The sequence below is a fragment of the Carassius carassius genome, chromosome 27 (genome assembly GCF_963082965.1).
Source record: "Carassius carassius chromosome 27, fCarCar2.1, whole genome shotgun sequence".
In the NCBI taxonomy this organism is placed as follows: Eukaryota; Metazoa; Chordata; class Actinopteri; order Cypriniformes; family Cyprinidae; genus Carassius; species Carassius carassius.
This window is the reverse complement of record NC_081781.1, coordinates 13,293,641-13,321,397: the sequence shown is the minus strand read 5'-3', so window position 1 is coordinate 13,321,397 and position 27,757 is coordinate 13,293,641. Positions and strand designations below refer to the sequence as shown.

The 27,757-nt window shown below is 36.1% G+C and overlaps 2 protein-coding genes across 2 annotated transcripts; one reads left to right on the top strand and one right to left on the bottom strand.

The window, feature by feature from the left end:
• The first annotated feature begins 262 nt into the window (after positions 1-262).
• Positions 263-22,581, top strand: LOC132106780 (serine/threonine-protein phosphatase 4 regulatory subunit 4-like). The gene is made up of 25 exons (XM_059512769.1): positions 263-1,167; positions 2,184-2,257; positions 10,312-10,414; positions 10,527-10,674; positions 11,303-11,376; positions 11,484-11,590; positions 11,762-11,869; positions 12,748-12,869; positions 13,849-13,971; positions 14,063-14,226; positions 15,326-15,445; positions 15,555-15,632; positions 16,555-16,638; positions 17,560-17,742; positions 17,831-17,936; positions 18,011-18,158; positions 18,289-18,430; positions 18,706-18,744; positions 18,880-18,951; positions 19,152-19,215; positions 19,341-19,421; positions 21,383-21,473; positions 21,616-21,677; positions 21,763-21,919; positions 22,073-22,581. Exons 1-25 carry the CDS (start codon positions 1,063-1,065, stop codon positions 22,116-22,118), a joined length of 2,601 nt encoding a protein of 866 aa, XP_059368752.1. The 5' UTR covers positions 263-1,062; the 3' UTR covers positions 22,119-22,581.
• LOC132106781 (protein Z-dependent protease inhibitor-like) lies at positions 22,562-27,025 on the bottom strand. Its single transcript, XM_059512770.1, has 5 exons — positions 26,837-27,025; positions 25,005-25,575; positions 24,333-24,606; positions 23,970-24,117; positions 22,562-23,145 (listed from the first exon to the last, which is right to left on the bottom strand). Exons 2-5 carry the CDS (start codon positions 25,567-25,569, stop codon positions 22,957-22,959), a joined length of 1,176 nt encoding a protein of 391 aa, XP_059368753.1. The 5' UTR covers positions 25,570-25,575; positions 26,837-27,025; the 3' UTR covers positions 22,562-22,956.
• Positions 27,026-27,757: the final 732 nt, after the last annotated feature.

The window sequence follows — 27,757 nt, the reverse complement described above, 5'->3', positions numbered from 1 at the left end:
TATTAAGTTACTTTTTATCATTCTTAATTGTTAAACGTGTTAGCCTGGATTAACTTACTCTACGCAGACAATGGTTTACAAGTTAACACAATGAGCAAAACGTCACACTTTCAGTTTGTTCCACGCCCAATGTTTACCCGGAATTAGCCATATTTAGAATATTATGCCGTAAGTAAACGTGATCAATTACAACACGACAGTTAAACCCATTCAGTAGATGCTCTGAGCTCCGAGTCCCTCGACTGAACGCTATGACGTTCCAGCCGCTCTGAGCTGCTGTGGCATGCTGTCTCCATGGAAACCAGTTTAGTTGGTGCAGTGCGTTTGCGTGGTTTTAAAATTTCTGCTCGCTAGCACATCCACAATATAAAAGACGTAGCTTTTATGAAACGATCCGTGTTGCCATTTGAGCTAGATTTACAGAGGATTACTTGAGGTGAGCATGAAGTAGACAAAATGCACGGCTTTCTCGGGAGGAGTTTTTTCGACATGCCATTTTTTTCAACTTTGTTGTCGTATTGTTAGCGAGCTAACGTCAACCGAGGCATGTGAACATGCATGTGTGACCAGGTTAACCTGCACATGTTGTTTACCCCAGAAGCGCTCTTACATTTAGGAATATAAGGGATATTTTCTTCATATGACAACAACCATATCTGGATGGTTTTTATCATAAGCGGGGGAAGGATTTCATTTTTGATCACCAGCACGCTCTGACCACTAGCACTCGACATCTCGAGCTGCTTCAGCGGGGAAACGCGTACCGAATCCATCTTTTTCTCGGAAAGTAAGCAACAGTTCTGTCGCAGAAATCCATTTCTGTGTGCCGTAAGCGCACGCTCGTCAGCTGAAAGCGTGAGTAGAAACTGCACAAACAATTGAACAGCATTCAAATAAATTAGTGATAGATCAGGCTTTGTAACCAGTGGGACGCGTTTGTCGTGGGAGGACTATCCTCTCTTCATCAAAGACATCACATCAGTCATTTACTGTCAAGTATCCACAATAATGACAGGACTCTGACACCCGCGTCTGACACATTGACTAAGACACTTAGGACAGATGTTTGTCAGGAAAATGACGCCGAGCCAGTCCAGTCTGTTTGGAGAGATAGATGACCTGCAGGATCTTACTTTCATCGAGAGACCCATACGCAGGAGCCTGAAGGTAACGTTATGCATACTATTTTCTTCTCTCGAAAAATGACTTAACTGTTTGCTTCGTATAGGGTAACGTTAGTTCTCAAAAACTCTGTAACAATGAGGCATTTAATGATTGAATGCTTGCTGTATCTTAAGTGTGGAGGAATTTTTTTGACGCTCAGGTGATTTCTTTACGTAAAGACTAAAACAGAAAAGGCTTCCGCTTATTTTGTTGCGCACGCCACGACTGTTTATTCTATATAAATTATCGCGTCGTACACTCTTATCTTTATGTGAAGTAGTAACTGTAGTAGCATCCTTAGGGAAGGACGGGGGTTGCCCACTTCAGTCTGCTGAGTGACGCAGTTTCTGTCAGCTGTCCGCATCACCGCTTCGCCTCCTCGTTTTCGCGCCTCACCACTGCGGAATAGAGGATTTCCACTTCAAACCATAACGTTATTCCCATCACTGCCTCGAATTCTTTCACGTAAAGCGGTTGCATTCACATGGAGTTGTGTGAACGTCGTGTTGGACATCTCGGCAATCATGTACCTTGCGTCAGTAAAGTTGAGCAAGGATTCTCTCATCTCTTCAACGTATGCGGGAATAATGCAACGCCTACAGAGGGGGCGGGTGTTTTCTGTCCCTTATCTTTTTTTAATGGGGAGGTTCCAAAAAAAAAAACATCGTGGCTCTGAGAGCCCTAAAGTAATTAGACTAGGCACCCACGCATGGCTCCCGTCCCCCACACGATCTCTTCCCACGCAGTACCTCTTGCCTCGCATCCTACCACCCTGCAGCCTCCTCACATATTTGGCTGAGTCATCTGTAAGGGAATGTTGCCCAGTTACTGGCCATTCTTTATTTAAGATGCATTACTTTTAAAGATTTTCGTCTTTGCTATGGAGCCGCTCATCATTTTATGCTAATGACTTTTGCCTCCTTCTTTATAAGAGCACTGTGTTTTTTTTTTTTTTTTTGTAAAGAGCAGATAGCAAGGCCAGTGTTCATAGCTGTTCGTCTTGTTTCCACTATTTGCAGACTGCAGAAGAGATTGACAAGCTCACAGTGGATGAAGATCTGAATGACATAGAGCGAGCAGTCTACCTTCTCAGGTAAAATATGACCCATTTGTGGTAGTGCTACTATGACTGATCTTTTCTGTAATATTTTAGGGCTAGTTTTGTTAGTTTTATTAGTTCCAAGTTTGCTAGATTAAATGCCAGTTCACACCAAGATTTCAAACTGTAAAGATACATCCATACCAACGAACGACAACCTTTTTATTATAAGCACGAGCTGCATGTTTTGTTTCTTTTTAAATGCTTGATTTATTTAAAGTCAAGTGCATTCTGATTGGTTGTCAATGTTTTTATCGTTCATCAGCTTGAAAAAAATTATAATTCTGAATTCTATAAAGTTGTTATGTGACGGTAGTAGTGTCAGATCATTTCTTCCATATTGTGACATACATGAGGGTTAAAATATGATTTAAAAAATGCATGGGACTTGGTTTCATCTATTGGTTGTTGATAGGATGGATCGATTCTCCCATTCAAACGGTTTCAAACATAAACCTCTTAAGCCACATCATCTCATTCTCGGGTAGGAGGCTGAGGCCTCGGGTTGCCAGTTTTGTTTCTAGTTAAAACTATGCCATGCTTTGCATCATTAGTCAAGTCTGTGGATCCCAGATTGTCGAAATCAGTTGTGCTCATTACTCTTTCTTTCCACTCAACACTCTGGACACTGTTCATCCGCGCCAGCGTTGTTAGCTGCAACTGTTTAGCCAAATGTGTATACGGGGTAAGCTGACCGCACAACAACTTCTCAATGCTTGCTGACTGGCACAGAACATCCAGTGGGTCAGGGCAGGTGGTGTCATCGCCGCTGTACTAGTCTTATGAATTATGGATCTCTTGAATGGTCTCTCACTAATATCTAGGTAGAGCTAACATGCTCATCTCATCTCAACTTTGGGGACTCACCACTCTAAAGTTTCAATGTAACTGTCTCTTAGATGCAGGTTTGGCATTGATATAGTATATCTGATCATTAAAGTTGATTAGATATGGTGCTGATTACTAGGGAGACTGAGTTAAAATTTGATCTGATTTCCCTAGAATCTGCACATCTTGGGTTTGTCTAATCTTACAGTATCATGAATTTAAAGTTAGCAAATGCACATCAGTATATTCTTGGTTAAACTTTGCCTTAGTCGAGTTTTAGACAAATTTAAGCGGTTTACACTGAACCAAATTTAAAACAGAGGGGACACTTTTAATGACTAGATTTTATTTATACAGTATAGTTTTTGTTCTTATACCTGTTTATCAGCATTAATATAAAATAAACCATTACAAAAGGGTACTTCTGGTATATCTTATTTTAAAAGTGGTTTATACATCATGTTTATAGGTATAATATAGGTCTATATGTAATATTTATGTATTTGTATATAATATTCATTCATTCTGATTACGCCGTTCTAACATTAACAAGTTAGAAAAGCTACGTGATGAATATCTATCAGTCATATATACTGTAAATGAAACTGGTAGAATTTCTGCACTATAAAAAAATAAAAAAATAGTATATATATATATATATATATATATATATATATATATATATATATATATGTATCATGTCATAGTTTATTGTTATTATTTTTTTGCATCTATTTGAATTAATCAAAATAATTATGTTTTCAAAATGCATTTATTGAAATTGCTTCGAATCAAAATAAATCTGTTTCAATATATTTTTGAGAAAAATTACATTTATTTAGTAAAAAAGTATTAACATAGATAAGTCTAGCTATGAAGCAAACAATATTCATTTGATTAGAATATATGAGAAATTGGATTATTGACAATAAATGTGTAAACTTATACTGGATAACTGAAAAATATGCTTCAAATTAATAGCATTAGTGGAAAACTGTGGATTCTATGCAATATAATATAGCTTGTATATAAGCAATAGCTTATATGCAATTCAAATTCATAAATCCTAAATTTAGGCCTACATTTTTGATTGTATATATTAATAGATTTTCATTTATTCGTTTAGCAGACATTTTCATCCAAAAAGACTACATTTCTATCAGTCGTTGCATTCCCTGAGAATCAAACCACAACCTTTCCATTTACTTTTTTCGCTGTGTGAATTCTCAGTTAGTATACTAGACATATTTTCACATCATCAGTCTAGTGGGAACACCATTATTTTTGTCAGCTTCTATGGTCCATTTCCCTCTATTCAGTTCTTGTTCCCTAGTCATAGACATTGGCCATTGACATACAGATTAGTTTCCTGCTACTAGAACCAAATTGCAGCAAGTTGACCTGTTATCTGATTACATGCTGTACACTTCCATGCAATAAAGAGATGAAAATGCTTGGAACAAATATCCAAACTTTTCTTATTATGGTTTTTGACCCAAAACTCAGACACATCGCTTTTTTGAAGGTCTGATTTAGTCTGTCTTTAACCTATAAATTTCTATATTGCTTCTTGCCTGTGCTAATTAAGTGCCAGAGTCGGTCCATAGCCCGACTCCCTCGGGTGGCAAACTAGTTCTGGGAACAATTTAATTGCTCCTGTTCACTGTCATTTGGCACATAAAAGCAGGCTTCAGAAAACAGGAAAGAGTGCTTGTTAAGAAATGGATGAATGGTTAAAAGCAAACGCGCAAACGTGGTGCCGAATTAATGATACTTTTTTTGCATTCTGCACACCTATTCATTTTGTATTGTATAAACCAATATCATATTTTAGTGTATCAACATTGTCAAGTTGTCAAGTCTTTGACAACTTTGTAATTATTCTCAATTGTAAAGCTTGAATAATCCACACTGATATCAAGTAACCTCTCAGAATGCCCAATTCTCAGGTTTACATGAGGTTACACGAGGCCACTGTTGGGAACGTTACTTTAAAAAAGTAATTAGTTATAGTTACTCACTACTTGTTCCAAAAAGTAACTGAGTTAGTAACTGAATTACTCTATAATAAAAGTAACTCGTTACCAGGGAAAGTAACTATTTGCATTACTTAAAAAAAAAAAAAAGTTGCTATATGTCAAAGTTTTCTTTTTATTTTTTTTTAGCAGTTTTCACAAGTCAGTTGAAATGAGTAGAACAGACAGGTGTTCGTACATAACTTTCGATATTTATTGCACGTCAACAGACAGCAAGAGTTTTATCCTGCACTTCAAGTATTATCTATGTAAGAAAAGTGTTTTTGGCCACTATAGCGTGTGTCACACATTACATGTAGACTACACATTACATGCACGTTCTTGCCTTTGACCACAATGAATTTGAAGTAGTGCTTATATCTCCACCTTGAAAATAACAACTTTTCATCGGATTGCTGCTGACTCGCCATCTCTGCTGCAAATCTCTGTTTAGCTGTTGCGTGTGTGTGTGTGTTTGGCGCCGCTGGCGCGTGTGCCGGCACGTGTGTAAAAACACTGGCACTGATTGCGTACCATGAAACACATGACTCTGCCTTAGCCAATCATAATCGCTTATCTCGTTATCAATTAACCCACCTCCTCACTCGCTGTGTGAGCCAGGGGTGCATTCGGATTAAATAGCTTATTAAATCAATGCATAGTAACGCACCGCATTTAACGTCCAGTAATGTTAACGGCGTTGTAACTACGGGAAAAGTAATTAGTTAGATTACCCCGTTACTGAAAAAATAACGTTGTTACCTAAACACTGTTGTTATTCCAAACACTGCACGAGGCCTAATGTCATGATTTTGTTATTGTCTCACTGTCGTACACAATGCTTCCTAACATTTCAAATGCTTTGCATGCCTTGCAAAATGGAATTTTGGTCCCTTTATGCATGTGTCATTGGGCTTAATTCGCAAATATGCTTCACTCTGCTACATAAATAAAAGATTGTACAACTCTGGAATTGTGCGTTTCCGTTACAGTTTGAGTAGTAGCTAAACACTCATTGCCTTGGCCAGAGAAGATGCTGCTACCAGCTTTTAGGTACTAAGAGAATAAGTTTTTCTATTCTGGTGTGCTGATGTCAGGAACAGCTCTGAATGCATCACTGCTCTTGCTGAGAGTCATACTGATGAGGCTGCAAGGTTTTACTGAAAGACATGCTTTTTGTCATTGTGTCAGGACTTGTTTGTCGGAATGATTCTGTTAGGGTATTACACACTCCAGGTGTTTGGTTAGCATGGCCCTAGTACCCCTGCTGGTAGATGTATGTTACTACATGAGCTACACTGACTTTCATTGAAACATAGCCATACATTATTTGGATGATTTTTGGCAAGCAACACTTTTCACATTCCATTTACATGAATTTCTCAATGTTCAAAACATTAATATTTCTTTAAGAGCATTATGGAATGAAGAATGTGCACAAAAGAAGAAAGTGTAATTTGCAGGGAATGAAATGTTTGTTCACAGACAGACTGCAAACAGCCTGTGCTCTTCACGTTCTTCCCAGGATCGTCATTGGCCCTGTTGGGGTTGGAAGGATTAGGGAGGCTGCCAAATGTAAACTAATTACTAAGTGGGCTTTGTTTGGGTTTCATTACAGTCCTGCTGGCTCAACAATCAACTGCCGACTCATTTCTTCTAGAGGGGTAGAATTCAAACAGTGTGTCACTTTTTGCCACTGCATGTGGCCTTCTCTGATTCTCTCACTTTTCTAATTTAGCGTTGAAACTCAAGACACACTTGAGCTCAGCCAGGGTTTGATGTGAATCTTTTCAAAGATTCCAAACACATGGTAAAGTGTTTCCAAAATTAGCCTTTCTAAACATATTTTGTAATATAGCCTTCCATGGGAAAAAAGATTGTTTTTCCTAGACAGCCATGAGATAAATGGAGAGAAAACAGAGACTTTTGCTTTCCATTTTGGTTTCCAGATTATTTCAGAGAAATAGACCAATGTAATCTCACATTCGTTTCCTCGAGAGAATCAGATTTGCCAAAATCTGCAATCAGAGATTCATTAAGATTTAAAATATTCTTCACTAGATTTTTCCTAATTCAAATGATAGGCCAGTGTTACCTACTTCATATTTTTGCTTTGTTCATCTAATTTTATAGCTCCATTTAGTATACTACCAATTATCCTATTGGTTTCCTTTTTTCTTTCTCTTTATTCCCAAGAAACATATCTGAAATCTCCATGAGGTCTCTTGAGCTATGAAAAAGCAACTTCTAAATGCAATAAAATGTTCTTTTAGGCTGAGGCCATTGTGTATCGTTCACTCCCCAGAGAAATCTCATTACAAATGCAAGCATAGCTCTTTTTACTTTCTGACCACTTTCCAGCCAGGACCTGGCCGGAGCGAACAGAGACTCAAGGCTTACGACAGTGGGATAGTGTTTCCAAACCATTCAGCACCTGGTCTTTAGCTGATTATGTCTTTCATCTTCATATAGCTGCCAGCTGCTCTTCTCATTGCATGGTACCTCTGTCATTTAGTGTTTAAACACAGGCTTTGCTATGGTGCTACACATTACTGACCATATTCAAAAAGTGCACAAAGCATGACCACATTACTCTCTTCTTAGACAAACTTGGCAGCAGGTCAGGCTGTTTCTTGGTTATTAAATAACGTCTGCCAATAAAGGACACGGGAGGACAACCTATCCCTGAAAAAGTAATGAATACCTGTTTATGGTTCATTATTTAGAACAACAGCACACATGAGAGACTGATAGACATGAGAGTGTTCAGAGAGAACGTCTAGGAGGTTCAGCTGCACTAAGCTTTAGAGGGTTCTGCTTCAATGGTAAAAACTACAGCACAATGGTTCTATAAATAATCTGAGCATGCAGGCGTTTCTTTCACTTTTATGGTTACTTGCACATTTCATCGAAAATAAAATCACTAAAATGTTTAAAAATAAAATGAAAGGTAGTAATTAAAGGTCGTGATTGTGTTGGGCAGCTTGAGTATTCAGCTCTTGTTACTGTACATCATTTTTGTCAAATGTACTATTCTTTTTTACGTCTAAAACTTTTAAGTGGGCAAAAATGACTTATGCAGTTTTAATGTTTTTAATAAGATTTTTTGTCAACTTTGTTAAAGAGCTTTCAGAGAAGCTCTTTGTAATGGCTGGTTGTCTGTGTTCATTTACAAGTTGAGGTGAGGTTGAGGAAACCATTTGTCTCTTAGAGACAAGATAATGCAAAAACTCAGTGCAGCATCAATGCTGTGCACAACAGTCACTGGCATTTAAACTATTTATGGAAGGCATTTAGCAGGCACTCTTATACAGAGAGCAACTTACAAAAAGTGCTTTGGCTTCACATAAGAGACCATTGTGATCAACAGATGGCAAGCATTCAACTCAGAGCATCGTCTGCTAGAATAGGAAAGAAGTGCTTTCTGAACAAATGCAAACAAGTGTGAACTACTGTAGTTCAAAGAAGCCTACCCGTAACACACTTGCAATAAAACAAGACAACACAAGTTGTTTTGTTAATTAATCCAAGTATTGTTGAAAGAGGTGAGTCTTGACCCTGCATCTGAAGATTGGGATTGGTTCATTGTCCTATAAATCAAATCAATGTTCTCTAATTTCCTTAATTATACAGTCAGCAAAGAGTCTCCGCCCACTTGTGAATAAAAACAGTTCTCGGTCACCATAGCTACTTATTGTTCTATAGGGTAAAATATCTTAGAAATTTGTTATTTTTGAAAACAAAAACAGAAATACATCGGTCATGATTATTTGTTACATGACTTTTTGCTGAATTTAGTAACAGCTATCAGTACAAGCAATTGTATGGAATGATATTCCGGACTTTATTCAAAAGGAATTGCAAATTGTATTTGCAATTGCGTTTTCAATTTGTGGACGCATAAAATGTGACATAATCCAAACGTAAATGCAAATCGCTCATTACTATTTGCATTTTTGTTTAAGCGAACGCACAGTGTCTGCCAAATTTAAAATGGAAATGCAAAGGCCGTTTGCAATCGTGAAATGGGCGATCATACTAATAACTTGTAATCTTTACAAGAATATCTGAATCATGCAATGAGCAAGTCTGCGTTTATTAAACACTTAATATCGCGTCAGTTTGTGCTTTCAGAATCGCAGAATCTGCCGTCGTTCCATTACATCTGAAGCGGAGACCTGAACCAGGAAGTCGGTCACCAGATAACACGGTAACCAGTTAAACCGTAACACCGGGAAAATTAGTCAAATAGACTGGTGACATAGGTCTGCGTGCGTTTCTCAATACTTGCATCCTCAGTAGTTCAGACTTTGTGCATTCGACTCGGGAGTGTGATGTCTGCGAGGACGCAGGTCCGGTAATTCTGCAAACAGCAGCGTACTTGATAACATGTCAGCTCGCCTTGATTACTGCAATTTTCCTCACTATATATTTACAATAAAACGAAAAAGGATATGAAATACCACTGCCTCCTTTCATTTTCATTTAAACATAATAATAGCAGCAGAAATGTACTTAGTTCAGGGAAATGTGTATATATATACAGTCATTACAAATGAAACTAAATATTATATCAATTGCCTCTTTTATTACCGTCGACTGTGAGTGACTTCACTTCCCAATGCAAACACGCCCAATAAAATGGCCCCACCCCTGTCACTTGATTGACAGGTTTCCGTGTAGACGTTGGAAATTCAAATGCAAAAGGAATTGCGATTCCATTTGAGTTTTGGCAGTTTACATGCACAGTGCAGAGAGAGTGAAAAGGCAAATGTGGTAATTAATATTGCTATTTAAATATGACAGTCTCATAGCTCGTAAGATATGGGAAACACAATTGCAAACAGACTTTGCATTTCCATTTTAAATTTGGCAGACACTGTGCGTTCGCTTAAACGAAAATGAAAAAAAGGTAATGAGCGATTTGCATTTGCGTTTGGATTATGTCACATTTTATGCGTCCACAAATTGAAAACGCAATTTCAAATACTATTTGCAATTCCTTTTGAATAAAGTCCGGAATATCATTCCATACAATTGAGCATCAGGATTGTAGAATCCCACAAATGAACAAGTGCATGTCTTCAGGAGACAATGTAAATGTGGTGCATGAATGTTGTACATAAGATAAATGTCGGACTGCTGAAATAGAGCAGAACTACAACCCTGTTATTTATATCACTACCATATATCTATATCGTTCAGTTCTGGTGAGGATGTCCAGCGGGCCAGCGTGATCATCAACCTGCCAATCCTGGTGCGTCAGAACCCAGCGGAGACCTTTCGCAGGGTGGTGCCAAAAGTCAGGGTAGGCAAAACATTATTTCATTTATTGCTTTTTGTTGTTGAGTTCTTTCTATGACTTCTTGGTATGTGCCGTTTGTGAATGATCATCAGAGCTCCTTTTTCTAACTCAACAGGAAGTGCTCCATGTAGCTGGGGCAGATATGCAGCTCGCTGCAGCAGGATCTTTCCTGACTGTTCTCCAAGATGACATTGTCCTCATCCAGACACACACCCACTCAATCTTGCAGATAGTTCTTCTAAATCTCGACCACAGGGACACAGGTTAGCATTTTTTGAGAAAGCTTGTAAAACACCTAAGTACCGTATTTTTAAGTATAAGTCGCATCAGTACAAAAATACGTGATGACTAGGAAAAAAACATATATAAGTCGCACTGGACTATAAGTCGCATTTATTTAGGACCAAGAACCAAGAGAAAACATGACCGTCTACACGCCCTCTCGTGGCTGTAGACGGTAAGATATGTTTTTATTTTATTTTATAAATGTTAACTTATTTCTGTTTATCAAAGAATACTTAAAAAATATATCATGGTTTTCACAAAAAGCACCAAATTAGCATATCAAAATGATTTCTGAAGAATCATGTGACAGTGAAGACTGGATTAATGGCTGCTGAAAATTCAGCTTTGCCTTCACAGAAAAAAAACATGTTATTTTAAAATATTTTTAAATATAAAAGGGTTATTTTAAATTGTAATAATATTTCACAATACTACAGTTACTGTTGATCAAATAAATTCAACCTTGAATATGGTAACATTTGCTTAAAATTGTTTTTAATTTTACAGACCCCAAGATTTTGAATGATAGTGTATGCCAGAGTGAAATATGCACATTTCTGTACAGTATGTCAACTACAATATCTACTATATCTTTATTTTTAATAGTGGTCAGCAATGCTTGGCTGGAAACGTTGCTGTCGGCAATTGATGCTTTACCAAAGGATACTATCAGGCAAGAGGTAATGACACCTGGAGTATTTCTGTATGTCAGTCATTTCTAAATCCATGGGATATCACATAGAAATTTGCTATTAGTGTGAATTAAAATTTGATTTGCTTTGCACAGATTTTGAGTCCTCTATTATCAAAACATCAGCTCTCCCAGTCTGTCCCGGCACGTCTGGCCAGCTGTCGAATCTTAGGAAAGGTTGTTGGCAAGTTTGAGTCATCAGTGTGAGTTCTGCAGTGGAAACGCCACTTAACCAATCAATTAAGAGGACAAGAACAACGTATTATATGATATTCCTGATATAGAATAATTTTCAAAGTAATGATGTTTTATGGTGAAGTTTATGTGTTGTTCATTTGCTGACTTAAAATGTCTACCATGGCTTCTCTCTGCAGAGTGAAGAAAGAACTTTTGCCACTGATCAGGTCGTTATGCCAGGACGTAGAGTACGAGGTGCGCGCCTGCATGTGCCGCCAGCTGGAGAACATCACCAGGGGAATAGGGTAAAAAGACTTGAAGCAGAGCTTTCGTTAAAAAGAACATTTTGTTATTTTGTTATTTGTTATTTGAATATCTAATGCTGCCAAATCTAAATGACTTGATCCTATATGGAAGAGTAGTAGGGTTCGAAATTGTTACTGTTATACCCCCCATGTTACAGAAGTTCTTGGGGGGTATTACAGTAACATGTTATGCTATAACAGCTGTGAAATTACAAACAAAAAATACACATTCTGAGGCATGAACTGAAATGAATTGTGAATTTTATTAACATTAATTAATTATTAACATTATTAACATTTTATTAACCTCCTCCCATTTTCACCTCAGAATTTTGGGGATGCTGTGCCTCCCCTGCCTCCCCCGATGAGCCTGATAATGAGCAACGCTGTAAAAACGCGTTAGAAATAAAATATGATGACATGAGCAAGAAATTTTATACACCAATTGAAACTTTCAACTTTGTATTTTTTTGGGGTGTTATAGAGGGGTCCCTTAATGCTTATGGAAGGTAATTCGAACAACTTGACTGGCAGACATTAGATAGAAAAACAGTATATTGTATCATTTAAATAGTAAACAAAAAACATATAGTGTTTGTTTTTATATACATTTTTTAGTTTATGAGTATTTGTTTTTGCCACTTGATTTGATTCACTTGATTTGATTCACTTGATTTGATTCACTTGATTTGAATGTGAGACATTTTCTCCCACATGTTTAAACCAAGGGATGCAAGTTTTTCACTGTGCGACAGACTGATGCTTAACCTTAAGCACTTTGGAATATTCTGTTAGAAATTACGTCTCCCCTAAACATTTATGCGTACAGTATCAGTATGGATCATAAGACAAGTTTGTCTATATTTGCTCTTTCCCAGGCTGGACAACACAAAGGTTGAAGTGCTCCCAGAACTGGTTGAGCTGGCCCAAGATGAAGCCAGTATTGTGAGACTGGCAGCTTTCGACACCATCGTCAGCCTCTTAGAAATGTTTGACAGTGGTAAGCCTCTCACTGTGTTTATTGAATTAATTGGATTCTCATGTTAGTTTTTTATTAAAACAGAAATGACAACCATTAAAGTCTGCATGAACCGGAAGCTGCTGACGACTTTATTTCAGTGTAGTGACGTATTTCCATCTGAAGCAGAATATTGAATAGAGGGCATGGTTTTACATTTGTACTCCTCGTCTTGAAAAGGATTCCCATTCCAGAGCAGAAGTAAATGTTCAGATTTTGATTCTATTTTAAATAGATTTTGAAAATCTATTTTCAAAGAAAACATCCAAAATACATATTTTAATGTTTATTTTATTCAACTTTATCTATTTGTTTCAGTAGATTTTAATTACAATACATATTTAAAGACTGTTGAGAGTATTTTCTGATTAATGGAGTGATAAAAAGATCTTCTGAATGCCCAAATGAAACATGAATTTTAAACCTGGCTCTAACCAATGTTCATATTTCTGTTTTGGAATTGTATGGAAATTAATGTGTATTACATTAAATAATGCCTCGTTTGCATATCCAAACGTAAGATTTCAGAAAATCTTATAAAACTTATATGTAAATATATATATTGTAATATGTACTGTGAGTAATCAACTGGGGAGGTATGGTGATATCTATGTAGTGTCTTGCTTTAAGGAATATTACCAATGTTAATATCAGCTTTTCTGCTGTGGATGTCCGACAATCTGAAATGCAGTTAAATTACAGAGAAACAGAGGTGTGAAAACATTTGGACTTCCTATTATTTCACAGAGTACTGCTTGAAACACATGCTGCGTACCTGCTCATATCATTAGACACTGCTTCTTTTTATTTCCATACCTTAAGTATTTTATTTTTTATGCTGGGACATCTGATCCAGATACTGGCATGTGGCTCATTTGTGAAAAGATGTTGAAACTTGTCTCACACTCTTTCTCTGTCATCTTCTCACCCTCACCTCTTTTCTGTCACCATGTTTTCATAGATGACAGGACTTGTGTCATATTTCCCTTGGTAAAGGCATTCTGTGAAAAATGCTTCAAAGGGGACGAGGCAGTGCTGGCCTCCTTGTCTTTCCAGTATGGAAAGCTTTGTCACGGGCTCTCAGGTGACTGTCTGCTTCCTTTTTACACTTTCTGAAATGTTTTAGGATTATGGTCCATGAGTCACATGGATTTTTGTATTTCTCATTTGAACAGAGTCTTTTACTGATGAGCAGCACCTCTGGTTTCTGGAGTTTTATAAGAAGCTTTGCTGTCTGGGTTTGCAGCATGAAAATGGACATTGCGAGAGCCAGACTTATCCATTGGAGCTGGAGAACAAATACGCCCTAGTGCGCAGGAACTGTGCCTACAACTTTCCTGTGAGTTTCTCTACCTTGCATCTGTATGTGTTTCAGTCTGAAGTCTAAACAAAATTGCGTTGCAGTTTATTGTAAGTCTTAATAAATGCTTATGTTTTGCATTGCTTGTTTGGAAAGTTTATTTTTTCAGAATGATTTTGTTTTGAAGACATTTTGACCAACCAATTTTTCAGGCACTGTTATCTATTTTTAAGATCTATCAGTGGAGGCAGAGTCTTCTAAAACAGCTCAACAGCTCATTTGAGGAAATTAGACCTCTGTCTGCTCCATCATTAGTGTCTGAAGTGGTCCTTTGTTGTTAGTGTGGTTATATATAGCTGGAGTCACTCAGAATAAGTTTGCAAACAGTCTGAGATGTAGGTGGCTGAAAGTTATGTCTAAGACAAGAAGGACACAAAAGCAAGATGAAAATGTCTATTTGAATTTTTTTTATAAATTTTCATGAATGTGTATATACAGTATCACATTTTTTTTTGAGTGAGAAATTACATTTTATTTGGTTCATTTTGTATTTCGGAGCACTTGAAATACAGCAAACTGAAACGGTCCACTTATGTAATACAAATATAGTGTTTCTGTTCTGTTTTGGAGCTTCACAGCCCTAGTCCTTTTAATATATATATAAAAAAGCAATAGTTTTTATTATTATCTGAACTAAACTTAAATAGATATCATGTTACATCAAAAATACAGTAAAGACAGTAGTACTATAAAATATTATTACAATTTAAACTGTTTTCTATACATGTAATTTATTCCTGTGATGACAAAGCGGCCATGATTCCAGTCCAGTCACATGATCCTTCAGAAAACATTCTAATATGCTGATTTTGATTTGGAAACATTTATTATTATTATCATTATCATTATTATGTTGAAAACCATTGTGCTTCTTAATATTTTTGTGGAAACCATGATATTTTTTTCAGGATTCTTTGATGAATAGAAAGTTCAAAAGAACAGCTTTCATTTGAAATATTTAGTACTATATTTTTTTTAGATTATATTTTTAAAGATTACTTTCTTGAATAATGTTTAAGAATATTTCTGTGTGTCTGGAGTCTTGTCTGTAGATTTCCTTCTCTGTATTTATTTTCAGGCCATAGTGTTATTTGCAGATCCAAACCATTTTCTGTCTGAATTATATCGTACCTTCTCAAGTCTTTGTCATGATCCTGAGATTTCAGTACGGAGGACAGCAGCTGGAGGTTTCCATGAGGTAAAAATTCACATATTTTTTTCATAGTACACAATGTGACTCATTTTGACGGTAGCAGTGCCTCAGTTCAGAATGTACAATACCATTTTTTCTAATCCCTCTGGATTAGGTGGTCAAATTGCTGGGCCCTAATGTGCATTACATACACAAAGAGCTAATCAATTTGCTGCAGGATGACTCATTAGAGGTGAGATATGAATAAAGGTTTGTGTGTGTGTGTGTTTGTTTATAAAAAGAGCTTTCAGCTGTATGTGACAGCTTCAGTCAGCATAGTCATATCCTTGGCGCACACTGTCTGTGCGAGACATGGTAACTTTCTTCACAGAAAGATTCGTTTTTTTTCTCAGAACCTCTACTGACCGCTTAGTTCGCTTGAGCAAATATCCATCTGACCATTCAAAACCCCCTCCACACAAGGCCAACGGAGCTTAAGTAACTAATGCATTTGGATGCACATTAGCAAGAAATTCCCTTCTCCAGTGTGTGTGAATCAAAGAAATAAAATTATTTGGTTCTGTCTTTGTAATAGATTAACAAAAAAGAACTACTGTACCTGTAGACCTTAAAGGTGTGTAATTTCTACACCAGTTAAATGAATTGGAAAAAATGGCAGATTTTTCAATAACTCACCCATTTGCAGTTGATCGCAATTTAATTTGATATTTGAAAAAAAGAAAATTATATTTTTAGCATCAGAAACGCATCAAGCTACCAAAAACTCTTCATAGGCGGCAGACATACCATGCCTACCTGTGTGTATAAAGCTGTGTGCACTAGTGTGTGAGTCTTTGTGTAGGATGAATGAATGCATTGCACCTCCCTAGCTAAGGCTAGAGTGTGGTATTGTTTATTCTGTCATGATCCTCTGCGCAGTGTTAGTCACACACTGCATTAGCATCCATTCTAGTGCAAGCTTCCTGAGCCATCAGACATAGTGATTTTCATGATTGATGATGGAAACACAACATTATAGACTATCTGTTATAATCAGTGATCTCACACCAGCTTATCTCCAATTTTAGAGCCCCTTTCTGTGGTTGGCAGAAATGTGTTTCTGAAACGAGAAGGCTTTGTTGATCTAAATTAGCTCAATGCTTTGGACTCTGCAGGTATTGGATGCTCTGTTGAACAGTCTTCAAGAGACTTTAGAGCTGGCCACTTCCAGAGGGGAGGGAGCAGGACCTGAGAGCAAGGTACCTGCTTTATTTTTCATGCTTTTAACTAGAATTGTCTTTTGTGACTTTTTGTAATCTTTTAAACTTTTAGTTTTACCTGCAATATTTATCGTCCTAATAGTAATAAATACAATTCTTAACATTTTCATTATGTTGTTTAAAAATATTTATGAAAATAATAACTAATTATTTTAAAGAATAATATTCAATTATAATAAAATGATTTATATTTTAATTAAAATTATTAGCAAAATGGCAAGAACAGTCAAACATAGCATAACAAAACAACACAGTATGTGGCTGTAAGTACTTCTAATTACTAATGAATGAAATTATATTCAATATATGAACTTTTTTTAATGTTCAGAATTTTGGGTTTGTTAGAATTTGTAATGTTTTTATAAGAAATTTCTTATTCTTACCAATGTTGCATTTATTTGATACAGTAAAAACTACAATTTTGTGAAATATTATTACATTTTAAAGTAATAGCATATTAATAAAAATATATAATAATATTAAAATATAATTAATATTCATGTACTATTTTAAGATATTTAACACCTTATTTATTCCTGTGATGGCAAAGCTGATATTTCAGCAGCCAATACAACAGTCTTCAATGTTACATGATGCTTTAAAATTTATTTTAATATTCTGATTTGATGCTCATGAAACATTTTTATCAATATCGAAATTAGTTGTGCTGTGTAATAGTTTTGTGGAAACCATGATACATTTTTTACAGGATTCTTCGATGAATAGAAAGTTCAAAAGAACAGCATTTCAGAACATTTTTGTACAAATGTAAAAGCCACTTTTGATCAATTGAATGTGTTCTTGCTGAATAAAAGTGTTGATTTAAAAAGAAAAAGAAAAAAGAGTGACCCCAAACTGTTGCAATGTTAGTGTATGTCTCTCTCTCTCTCACCCTTACAGCAGGTGAATATACCAGACCTGGTGCCTGCCTTGGTAGCAGCAGAACAGAAAGCGGCCTCCTCGCTGCACTGGCGGGTTCATGAGAAACTCCTGCAGTGCTACTCCTGTCTGCCCCGTGTCATCTCTGGAGACCAGATCTACTTCCGCTTCTTTCAGAGGATGTTCAGCATCATCACTACCAATGTAAGCCTTCTACACACACACTCCTGCCTGTAGATTCTCTAAGTTTTAATTGTATATTTCATCTGTCCTTTTGTTTACGCTGTTCTAGAATGTTCTGCCAGTCCAACGGGAAGCTGTCAGGACATTATGTGTGTTCTTACGCTATAACCGTAAACAGGAACAGCGGCAAGAGATAATCAGCAAAATAAAGCAAGGTAAAAAGGCAGGATCATAACATTTTTGTGTATGATATTCAGTGAATCAGGACGGTCTCTCTTCTGAATTTAAGAGCTTGCTCAAGGTAGAAGCTACTGGAACAGGCTTCGCTATCTGGACCTGTGTGAAATCACAATAGACCTCTTCTCCAAGTCGTATTTTTGCAAACATTTCCTTATTCCAGCACTCGAGTTGGTCAGTGACCCCGTAGCCAATGTCAGGTGAACAGCTCACATTTTTTTCACTTCTGTTATTGCGTCTTTATTTACTGTGTCGTGACTAATGCTTTAACATATTACAACTTATTGATTTTTTTATTCAACCCAAAAAATTAAAAAAACATTCGGGCAGGTACAAGCTCTGTTATATGTTACCCAAACTGAGATCTGTCATCAAGGCAACAGACAAACATCTGCTTCAGCAGCTGGAGTTCTGTGTGCGGAAACTGTTGTGCCGTGAGAAGGACAAAGATGTAGTGGTAACTTTGCGTAAGGTGAGTGGGTAAAATTTTGTGGGTAAAATTTATTCATGTATGAAATAAAGCTCACAGAGAAGTTACTTTCATATCAAGCAACTTTCTGCTTATCATTACATTGAATTCACATGATCAACTGAAACCCACTGTGAAATCTCTCTCCCGCACATGGATTCCACCATAAATGACAGCATTTTGCTTTTAAAAACAGTAAATGTGAATATTTTTAATATATTGAACACCATTACATTACTAGAAGTTATTAAATCCTCAACTGGTTTATGTTTTCTTAGACTGTTCTGGAGCTGGACAAAATGGACATAACAGAGCCGGTATGAAAGATCTGTCACTATGACCCTTTCCATTTAGTTGTTTTGACAGTTTTAATTGACCATCTTCTTTTTCTGAACACTGTGAGATGATTTTGTTTCATTGTTAGTGTTGAAATAACTTTTTTATATTTATAGTATCATAAAAGGCATGAAAGAGAGCTTTTGGATCAGAAAAAGGAGAAGGAGGAGACTCTTTTACTTGAAATGGTGAGTGATTTACCCTTTTTAATCATTTTATGAAGACAGCAATTGTTATTTACACCAAAGCAATTTTATTTGTCCATTTTTGGGGCCTGAAAAGACAAATAGGTTTTCATTATGTGTAAATATAACTTTTAATATCAGAACAAAGAAGTCAGAAATATAATTTGAAACATCACTGCTGTGTTTGTGGTTTTGTAACACAGGAACTGCTAGAACGACAGCAGAGTGAGGCGAAACTAGCTGGAGATAAACAGTCGGAGAAGAAACGTGAGAAATGTTCATTCATGCACCCTCTCTCTCAAACTTTGGATGTTTTACTAGCTTACATATGAACATTTCTCAAATGTATGCTGGTGTTTACTTGTTTAGTTTATAATGCTTTTGTAATGCAGAACGAGACAGCAAGTCAGGCCTCTCTGGTAGTAAAGGGATGTCAGGATCTACATCAGGAGCAACATCATCCTCGTCTGCTGGTTAGCATCCTTCCGATATACATTAATGTTAACTGCATAACAAAAACATTACATTTGTTTTACTATATACACTACAATTCAAAGATGGACAAAGATGCAGTGGTAACTTTGCGTAAGGTGAGTCTCTCATTATTAAAGTGCGGTCACATTAGCAAAGTTTTGGTTCAATTTTGTGGGCAAAATTTATTCATGGGGTGGTGTTGGTGCAGTGGATAAGACACATGCCTTTGGTGTGAGAGACCTGGGTTTGAATCCACTGTGAGACACCAATGTGTCCCTGAGCAAAACACTTAACCCCTAGTTGCTCCAGAGGTGTGCGACCTCTGACATATATAGCAATTGTCGCTAAGTGTCAGATAAATGTAAATTCAAAGGTTTGTAGTCAGTAATTGCCTTTTAAAGAAGTAAATGCAGCAATCAAGCATTAAATTTATCATAATTGAGAGATTTTATTACAAATAAATCAGGGTTCCAGGTAATTTGAATTTTTGTGAATCTGAAAAAAATTTTTTTCAAGGCCCTTGAAAGTTTTTGAAAATAAACATACATAGATACAGGTCCTTGAAAATACTTGCATTTATTTTGTGCAAGAAGTTTTCTGGAAACAAAATCCATATTATTCCCTTATTTACTTATTTAGGCCAATGCTTTGTGTATAACGTGTGACATTTTTTGTATGACACTAAACTTTATTTTTGAATAATTGTACATATGTTAAGAAAAACAAATGTGATTCTTTTTGAGAACCTTTTATACACATAATTGACTGTAGACACGGAAATGACACAGTCACTGAAAAAAAAAAAAATCCATAAAATTTACGAAAAAAAAAAAAAAAACAGCAGCCATGGTTGCCAGAATTTTACCGTAAAAAATATGGTAACAACATTTTAGGTTTTACAGTTTTAACTTACTTTTACAGTTAAATAATGCTAAAAATAAATAATATAATGTTAACATACCAACCTATTGAAGTACTGAACTAATTTTTCTACCTATGTAATACACTGATAACCACCAAATGAAGGTGGTGATGAGAAAGTCACATGATGAACCAAAGCCTATCACAAGCAACTTTTAAATATTAAGAAATATAGAAGTGCAAAGTTTCATTCACACAAACACTAAACACTAAAACATTATATTACCATTAAATTACACGTAATGTCAAATACAGTTTTTCACCGTATATATTAGGGGAATTTACCGCTAACAATTTAACAGGTTTTTACTGTAGCAAACGGTCTTTTACCATTAAATTCACAGTAATTTTTTTACAGCATGGTATAGTAAAAATATTTTTAGCGTCCATTATTCTGTCCCTTATTTTCCTATAATGAATCACAGTTGTCACTTATTTTCATTTTCTGAACTTGGCAACCCTAATGCAAAAGTCAATATCAGATCATTTTAGAATACAGTATAGGATATACCGAAAATCTCTGTCATAAGGCCAAAAAAAAAAGCAAAAAAAAAAAAAATGCTTTTTTGCAAAGTTATGTTTGACACATAATAAGCTATAACAATGTATCTTACAAGGTAACACGATGTAACCTTGCTCTCAATTGAACTCCACATTAAGTCCTTGAATTTGAGGGTATTGGACCTGGAAAATCCTTGAAAGTTACTTGAATTTGAAGTTAACCAAGATGTGGGAACCCTGATAAATGCTTGACTATTGACACTGAAGACTGGGGTAATGATGCTGAAAATTCAGTTTTGCCATCACAGGAATAAATTACAGTACATTTTTAAATATATTTATTATTTTAGAAAACTGTTATTACATTTTTAATCAAATGCAGCTTTTGTGAACATAAGATACTTCTTTCAAAAACAACCTTTTTTTTACCAACCTCATTTATTATTATTTTTTTTTACATTTTTACAAATGACATAAAGGTTCTTAAGGTTTGAGAATTGGAAGATGCTTATTTTCCCAACACCGATCATTTTTGCAGGTAAGGAGATGCGGAGGGCCAAACTAGCTCGCAGTCGTTCCCTCAGCGGTCATCCCACAACACCCAAGATGACAAACGCAGACAAATCCTTGTACGTAACATAATCATCTCATCGCTGTTGTCCAACTATTGCAATGGATTGCACCAGCTGATTTCTGTCTAGATTGTGAATTTTGTCATGAATTTGCCATAACCAGTAATTACATAGCATATTAATACTATTTTCTCTTTAGAAAAGTGAAGGATTCGGGAAGTTGCCCTGGATCGGGAAAGAGTGCTATGTTACCATTAAATGGTATCTAATCAAATATCATGAGTTATAATGACATGCTCTTTGCCGCAAACCTTCTGTTGTTTACCTGTAATCATTTGTTTTCCAGACGATAACCTGCGACCCCACCACTTTAATGTTGCTTCATCGATGTCCCCCACACCATCATCCTCCTCCATGCCCGTCCTGATCCGCAGCAACACGAGCAGCTCTGTGGATCACCGGAGCAACGGGAATAAAGACACACAGTCTAGGAAGCTCTCTGTGTACGTAGTGCAATCCTTTACTGTTTAACCTTAATCTTATCATTGTTAATTAATCATGAAATTTTGGGATTAATGCTTTTATGATTATAAACTAGAAGGATTCAGTCTGACTGATCTTGACCTCTGTGATGTTTTTCTATTCGTGTCTGACAGACAGCGGAAGTCCAATTCGTTTGGAATGCAGTCTGGGAGAGAGTGATTACCAGTTTGCCTTCTGACTTAAAGCCCCTTTCTACAAGGCTTTTCATTCTGCAGCAGCAGTGTCCCTCCATTTTGATGTGTCCATTCTCTTCTATACCAGAACGGCTTAAGATATGCTGGGGCATCAGTTGATCCATCCATCTCTGCCTTATTTCACAAAAAAACACACACCATATGTCATAAAAACGAAAACGAGAGTTGAGGAGTAATTGAATGTATTTAATTTACTGCCTCATTATTTTGTTTCTTGTATTATAGCATGCTTTGCAAATTCTCTGTTATATATTTTTGAAGTGGCTAAGAGAAAAAGAACTATGTATTTTTATGATTGAAGAGTTTTGGAACTCTCCATCCCATCCCACCAATGAGATTGTGCCTGGTGCTGCCCAGCACCTGATTGATTATCGCCAACATCTTAGTACCCAATGAATAAAAATCATGTTGAACATGGCATGCTTTAATGAGTTGCATTTGAACAGCCTTTTAAAGTGCTAATAAGAATACTATGCGGAAATCTCCAGAAGCACAAAACAATGACAAAAAAAGTTTTTAGTCACATGCAACATTATACTGTGTGGTTAACACTTCATCACACCATCAGTAAATCGCCTTAATCAACCATTTCAGAAAACACTATACATTTACAGTTCATTACAGACATTGTATTGTAATTATATTCTACTGATATTTTTGTTTTACTATAAACATTTTAAACACTCTTCTGTTACATTACACAAATGCTAAATTCTAAGTTGGTTATTCAAGCAAAACAACAGGCTAATCTATGAGTAGGAATAAGACTGTAAGTAAACTATTGATAGTTTCTTTGTTCATAATTAGTTCTTAGTTGGGTCGACCACACGTCCTATGTAGAGGATGAATTCTGTGGCCTCATGGTAGATGACGAAAATGAAGGGTCGGTTGAAAGTGAGCCTAGGAGGAAGCGGGGTCATAAAGAGATTGCCGGAGGCATCGGCCACTGAGCCTCCGGTCTCATCCACCTCCACAGTGACCTTCTGTACCACCTGGAATCAAGAGGCATTGGTCAGTGCATGCTGGTATATCACATCATTTACTACATACAGTATATATTTTTATGATATATTAATGTTTATGTCTTTGTATGCATCCTTAATGAATAAAAGCAATAATTTCTTTCAAAAACACATCGTATGGACCACAGCGCATATATATATATATATATATATATATATATATATATATACACACACAAACACACACACACACACACGTGGCCAAAATAATTAGAACACTGGTAGCTAGAAAATGGTTTTAAGTCAGTTATTTCTCTTTTACTGTAGCATGTATGTAGGAAATATCAATTTACTTTTCTAAACATTAATTTTGCCATTAATTTGAATAATTCAGTGAGATTTTTGTTTGCACAAGCAGTGACAACAGCCAATGCTCCACACAGAGATCTGATCTCATCATCATCCAGTCTGTCTGGAATAACATGAAGAAACAGAACACACTGAGACAGACTAAATCCAGAAGAACCAACGTCTCCAAGATGCTTTAAAAAAAAACAGCAAAAGATAGAAATAACTAACTTAAAACTTGTAACATTATTTTGCAACATTACTGTTTTTATTGATTAAATTATTGCAGCCTTGGTGAGCAAAAGACACTTCTTTCAAAAACATTTTAAGAAATCATAATAAGACCCAATTTTTAAACACTAACGTACAGTATATAAACAAACAAACACATCAATGTTATGACAGCACTTGTTAAAATTATGGTTGCATGTAACTAGTAGACGTGAAAAATACATTGACATGAAAATCTTTGACAGTTTCCTTGTATTGTTGGAAAGATCTCACACCTCTGACAGTTTCAGGCCTTCATTGCTGCTGATTCCAGAGAGATCTGCAGTATTCCCGAAGATCTCTTTAATGCCCAGGCTGGGCAGACTTATACTTAGTGAGTTGGACTGCTTCAATGTAAATCTGGGCAACTGAATCTCCAGCTTCCTGAGGACAGAGACAAAACTGATCTTTAGAGATCAAATGAAATCTGTCTTTAAATTGCATGTTTATACTATAAACTGTTTGAAGTATGTCATATGATTGCTCACTTTGGCTACTCAACAAGAGTTTGATGGAGATTTGAGTCATAAAAAAAAAACAACCCAAAAAAAACCCCACTATGATTTGTGAAAATTTGAGAGATTGATTACATGACTCACGTCTTTTTCAGCTTTTCAACCCATCCACGAAACACGTCCCCAGTCATGGATTCGTCAATGTAGGTGTAGTCCACATCTTCATCTGGAAGAAGGACAAGCATGGCATTGCCCTCCTCACAGGGCAGTTTCAGAATGCCAACCTTTAATGTTAGGTCATAGGCCAAGTAGTATTTCCCCGAATGGAGCATCATGGGCACTTGCACAATCTTATACTTGTTCACATAGAAACGCTCCTCTTGAGTGAAGGTATTATTGAAGGGTTGCAGCCACTTACCTGTTAAAGATCAAGAGATTATTTTTTTCACATTCACTTTTTTCAAACTTACACGCCTCTCTTGAATACCTGATTCTGAATGGTCAATCGTGGCATTTAGTGGTCAGATGTTTATCTTATGGATAGGCTAACTGTTGTGTACATTGAAATGGACAATTTTTCTTAGCAGACAGGTAAAAATTCAACTCAGATCAATATTTTATACATTTATATTCATATATTTGGTAAATAGCCATGTAAAAAGCAGGATAGTATACATTATCTCTTACATATATGATATTAGCATATATTAGAAAACATTATGCTAATTATGCTAATATATAACAGTAAAAACAACAGCTACCTGAAATATTAAGATAAAATGTAATTACAACATTATTCACTTGTTTTTTCCTCACCTGGGAAGAAAGCCGCACTGATGAACATCGCCATGCTTTGTGGATCTACGTTCTCCACCACATCTTTGACCTTTTCCCCTGTTCGGCTTCTTACGTAATCATTGATGCTTCCTTTGGCCTGCTGTTCATTGGCAAAATTCACATGTTGAACATCTGCATTATAAAACAGCTTAACCTGTTTGCTGAAGCCGTCTTCTGCCTTGACGTCCTGCTTCATGAAGAGGCCAGTGGCCTGGATTTGAGCAGTGATCTCCTTCAGCTCCTTCAGTAGGGTCTGAATCCGTTCTGGCTCTCCATCTTTCTCCATGGAGGCCACATTAATACCCTGTAGCAGCTCAGTGCGAGTAGCCCCACCAGCCCCGGCTGCTAATGTGGCTAAGGCCAAGGTAGTCCCAAGGGTCGAAATGGCTACATTTTCATCACTTGAGCTAGCAATCTTGCTGTACAACCGGGTAGCAAAGTCTGCATTTTTCCTGGCAAGCTCTTCAACATCTGTGGTTTGCCCAAGGACGGACACAGCAAGGAGAGAGGCTCTGACCAAGAGGGACAAGATTCCGATCTTCATGATGCTCTGGTAAAAAACATTTACAGGCATTTTATTTACCATAATTAACCAAATATAGGTATATTGTATAAAACCTGACATATAAATAGTTTGTTTAACCTTTAGAAAAAAAATATAAACCACATAAAAAGATAAGAAAAAAAGCATATGTGTTTTATATATTGTATCATCTTAATGCATCAGACTTTTATGGTTCATACAGTATGATATATTGAGAATATGGAGCTCACACTCGAGGAGAACAAAAACATTAATTTTATTGCACACAAAAAAGTGGTTTGGTGCAGATTACATTCATGTGGCCAAAAAGTTGGATCAAATTTGGATAAATGTAAAATATAACTCAATTTTATTTTTATAACAGTAAACATATTCTGACTGCATACATAAACTACATTTATATATTATTATTTGAGCATGAAACACTGAATTATGAACGCAATGACAGAGATTTACAAATGTTCCTCAAAAAAGCCTGAACTATCATGTTATACTAAAAAGCCTTTTACTTGCTAAAAAAGTGAACTATCAATCAGTGTGTAGAAAGCATGTTGAATATTGTGCACATCATTTTTTCCAGCAAAGCATTGAACATGCTGATTATTTAAATGCCTTAGAAATTTGTTTATGTAGCCTATCGAATGTGATACAATAAGTTTCATAAAGGGCCAGACATAATTATTATTAATAACAAAATGTAGTACATTAAAGCCCACAATGGAAAACACACAAATGACTGTCATTGATAAAGAGCTGATCCAGAAGCATGATTCTGATCTTTGAACTTTTAACAGGTCATAGCTGTAAACAAATAACACGATTTGCAAATGATTGTTTTATATATGTCTATTATGTCTTTGTTAATGCCTTTTCATTGTAAAAATTTCAGAGATATTTTAATGCAGTTTGCAAAAAGAAAATGGCATATGTAGCTTGCTTACAATGCAGAACGTTATGTAATGACTGTCGAAGTAATAAGTCTGTCATTCTCATCACAGCCAGAAATAACAGCTAAACAAAAGCGTCGTTTGAATTGGGATATAAGCTCACGAACATCATAATGATGACAGTTTGTTGACAATGCTGTTTCTTTCGCATACAGACTGCGCTAACATACAGGGACACTGTCGTCAAACATGATAGAAATGTTAAATAATTCAATACAGTCAGTGTTCGAATTCATATGCTAACTTACTACAGACATGAACAGAGATTTAAGTGGAAATATGGCAAAATATATGTTGGAGGCCAAACTAACGTTACTTACAAATTTCTGATTCGACGTCAGTGCCCGATGTCCTTGTTAAACGACTACAGACAGGAATGTTTCAAAACCATTAACTGCAAACACGAAATAATTAAATCGACTAAACTACCAATTCACATGATGTCGCCATCAATAACAAATCGTTCGTAAGGGGATTACGCAACATCCGCCCTTTGCGCATTCTTGATGAGGTACGCCGTTTACGTACTTTCAGCACGCATTATGACATAAACAAACAACGTTGCTTTTTTATTTTTATTTTGGATATTTTTATTTTGAATGCTTTATTTCCGTAATATTTATTTTTGCGTTGTGTTATTTTATGACAACGGAGTGGTTACGAATAATAATAATAATCATCATCATCATTATCATAATACTACACGTTTTATATAATAATGAATGTGTTGCAGTATAAAATATACTTATTTATCACGTTATGTCCTTAGTAGTTGTATGTTTGACAAAACTGTACTAAATATACATATCTGATGACTGGCAGGGTATATATATATAATAAAGATATATATCCAAGCTAAGAAATTATTGTGGCAAATGTAATGAATATTAAAAGATGTAGAAGAGATATTGTCATTTTCAATCCTGAAAACTGTACACAAAACGTTCTCGTAACCACAAATTACTGTGATTGGTCAATCCTGTCTTTCATTACCAGCGCTGAGAAAATTAACATGTACCATGGTACCACGTGACAACGTCGTCAATACATACTACTTTAGCAGACGGTAAATTGCTAGAGTGGTCTATTTGTTTTTAAACCAAGGAGGAGAAGACGCTGTTAATCGGATGGCTGGCTCGGTAAATCCAAGATAAGTGGAGGGGATTGGGTTTTTGTGCACAAAATTTAAGCATCCTTTGGCTTGCACTGAAAGGAAGAACAAACTTGAAACGCTATAGATT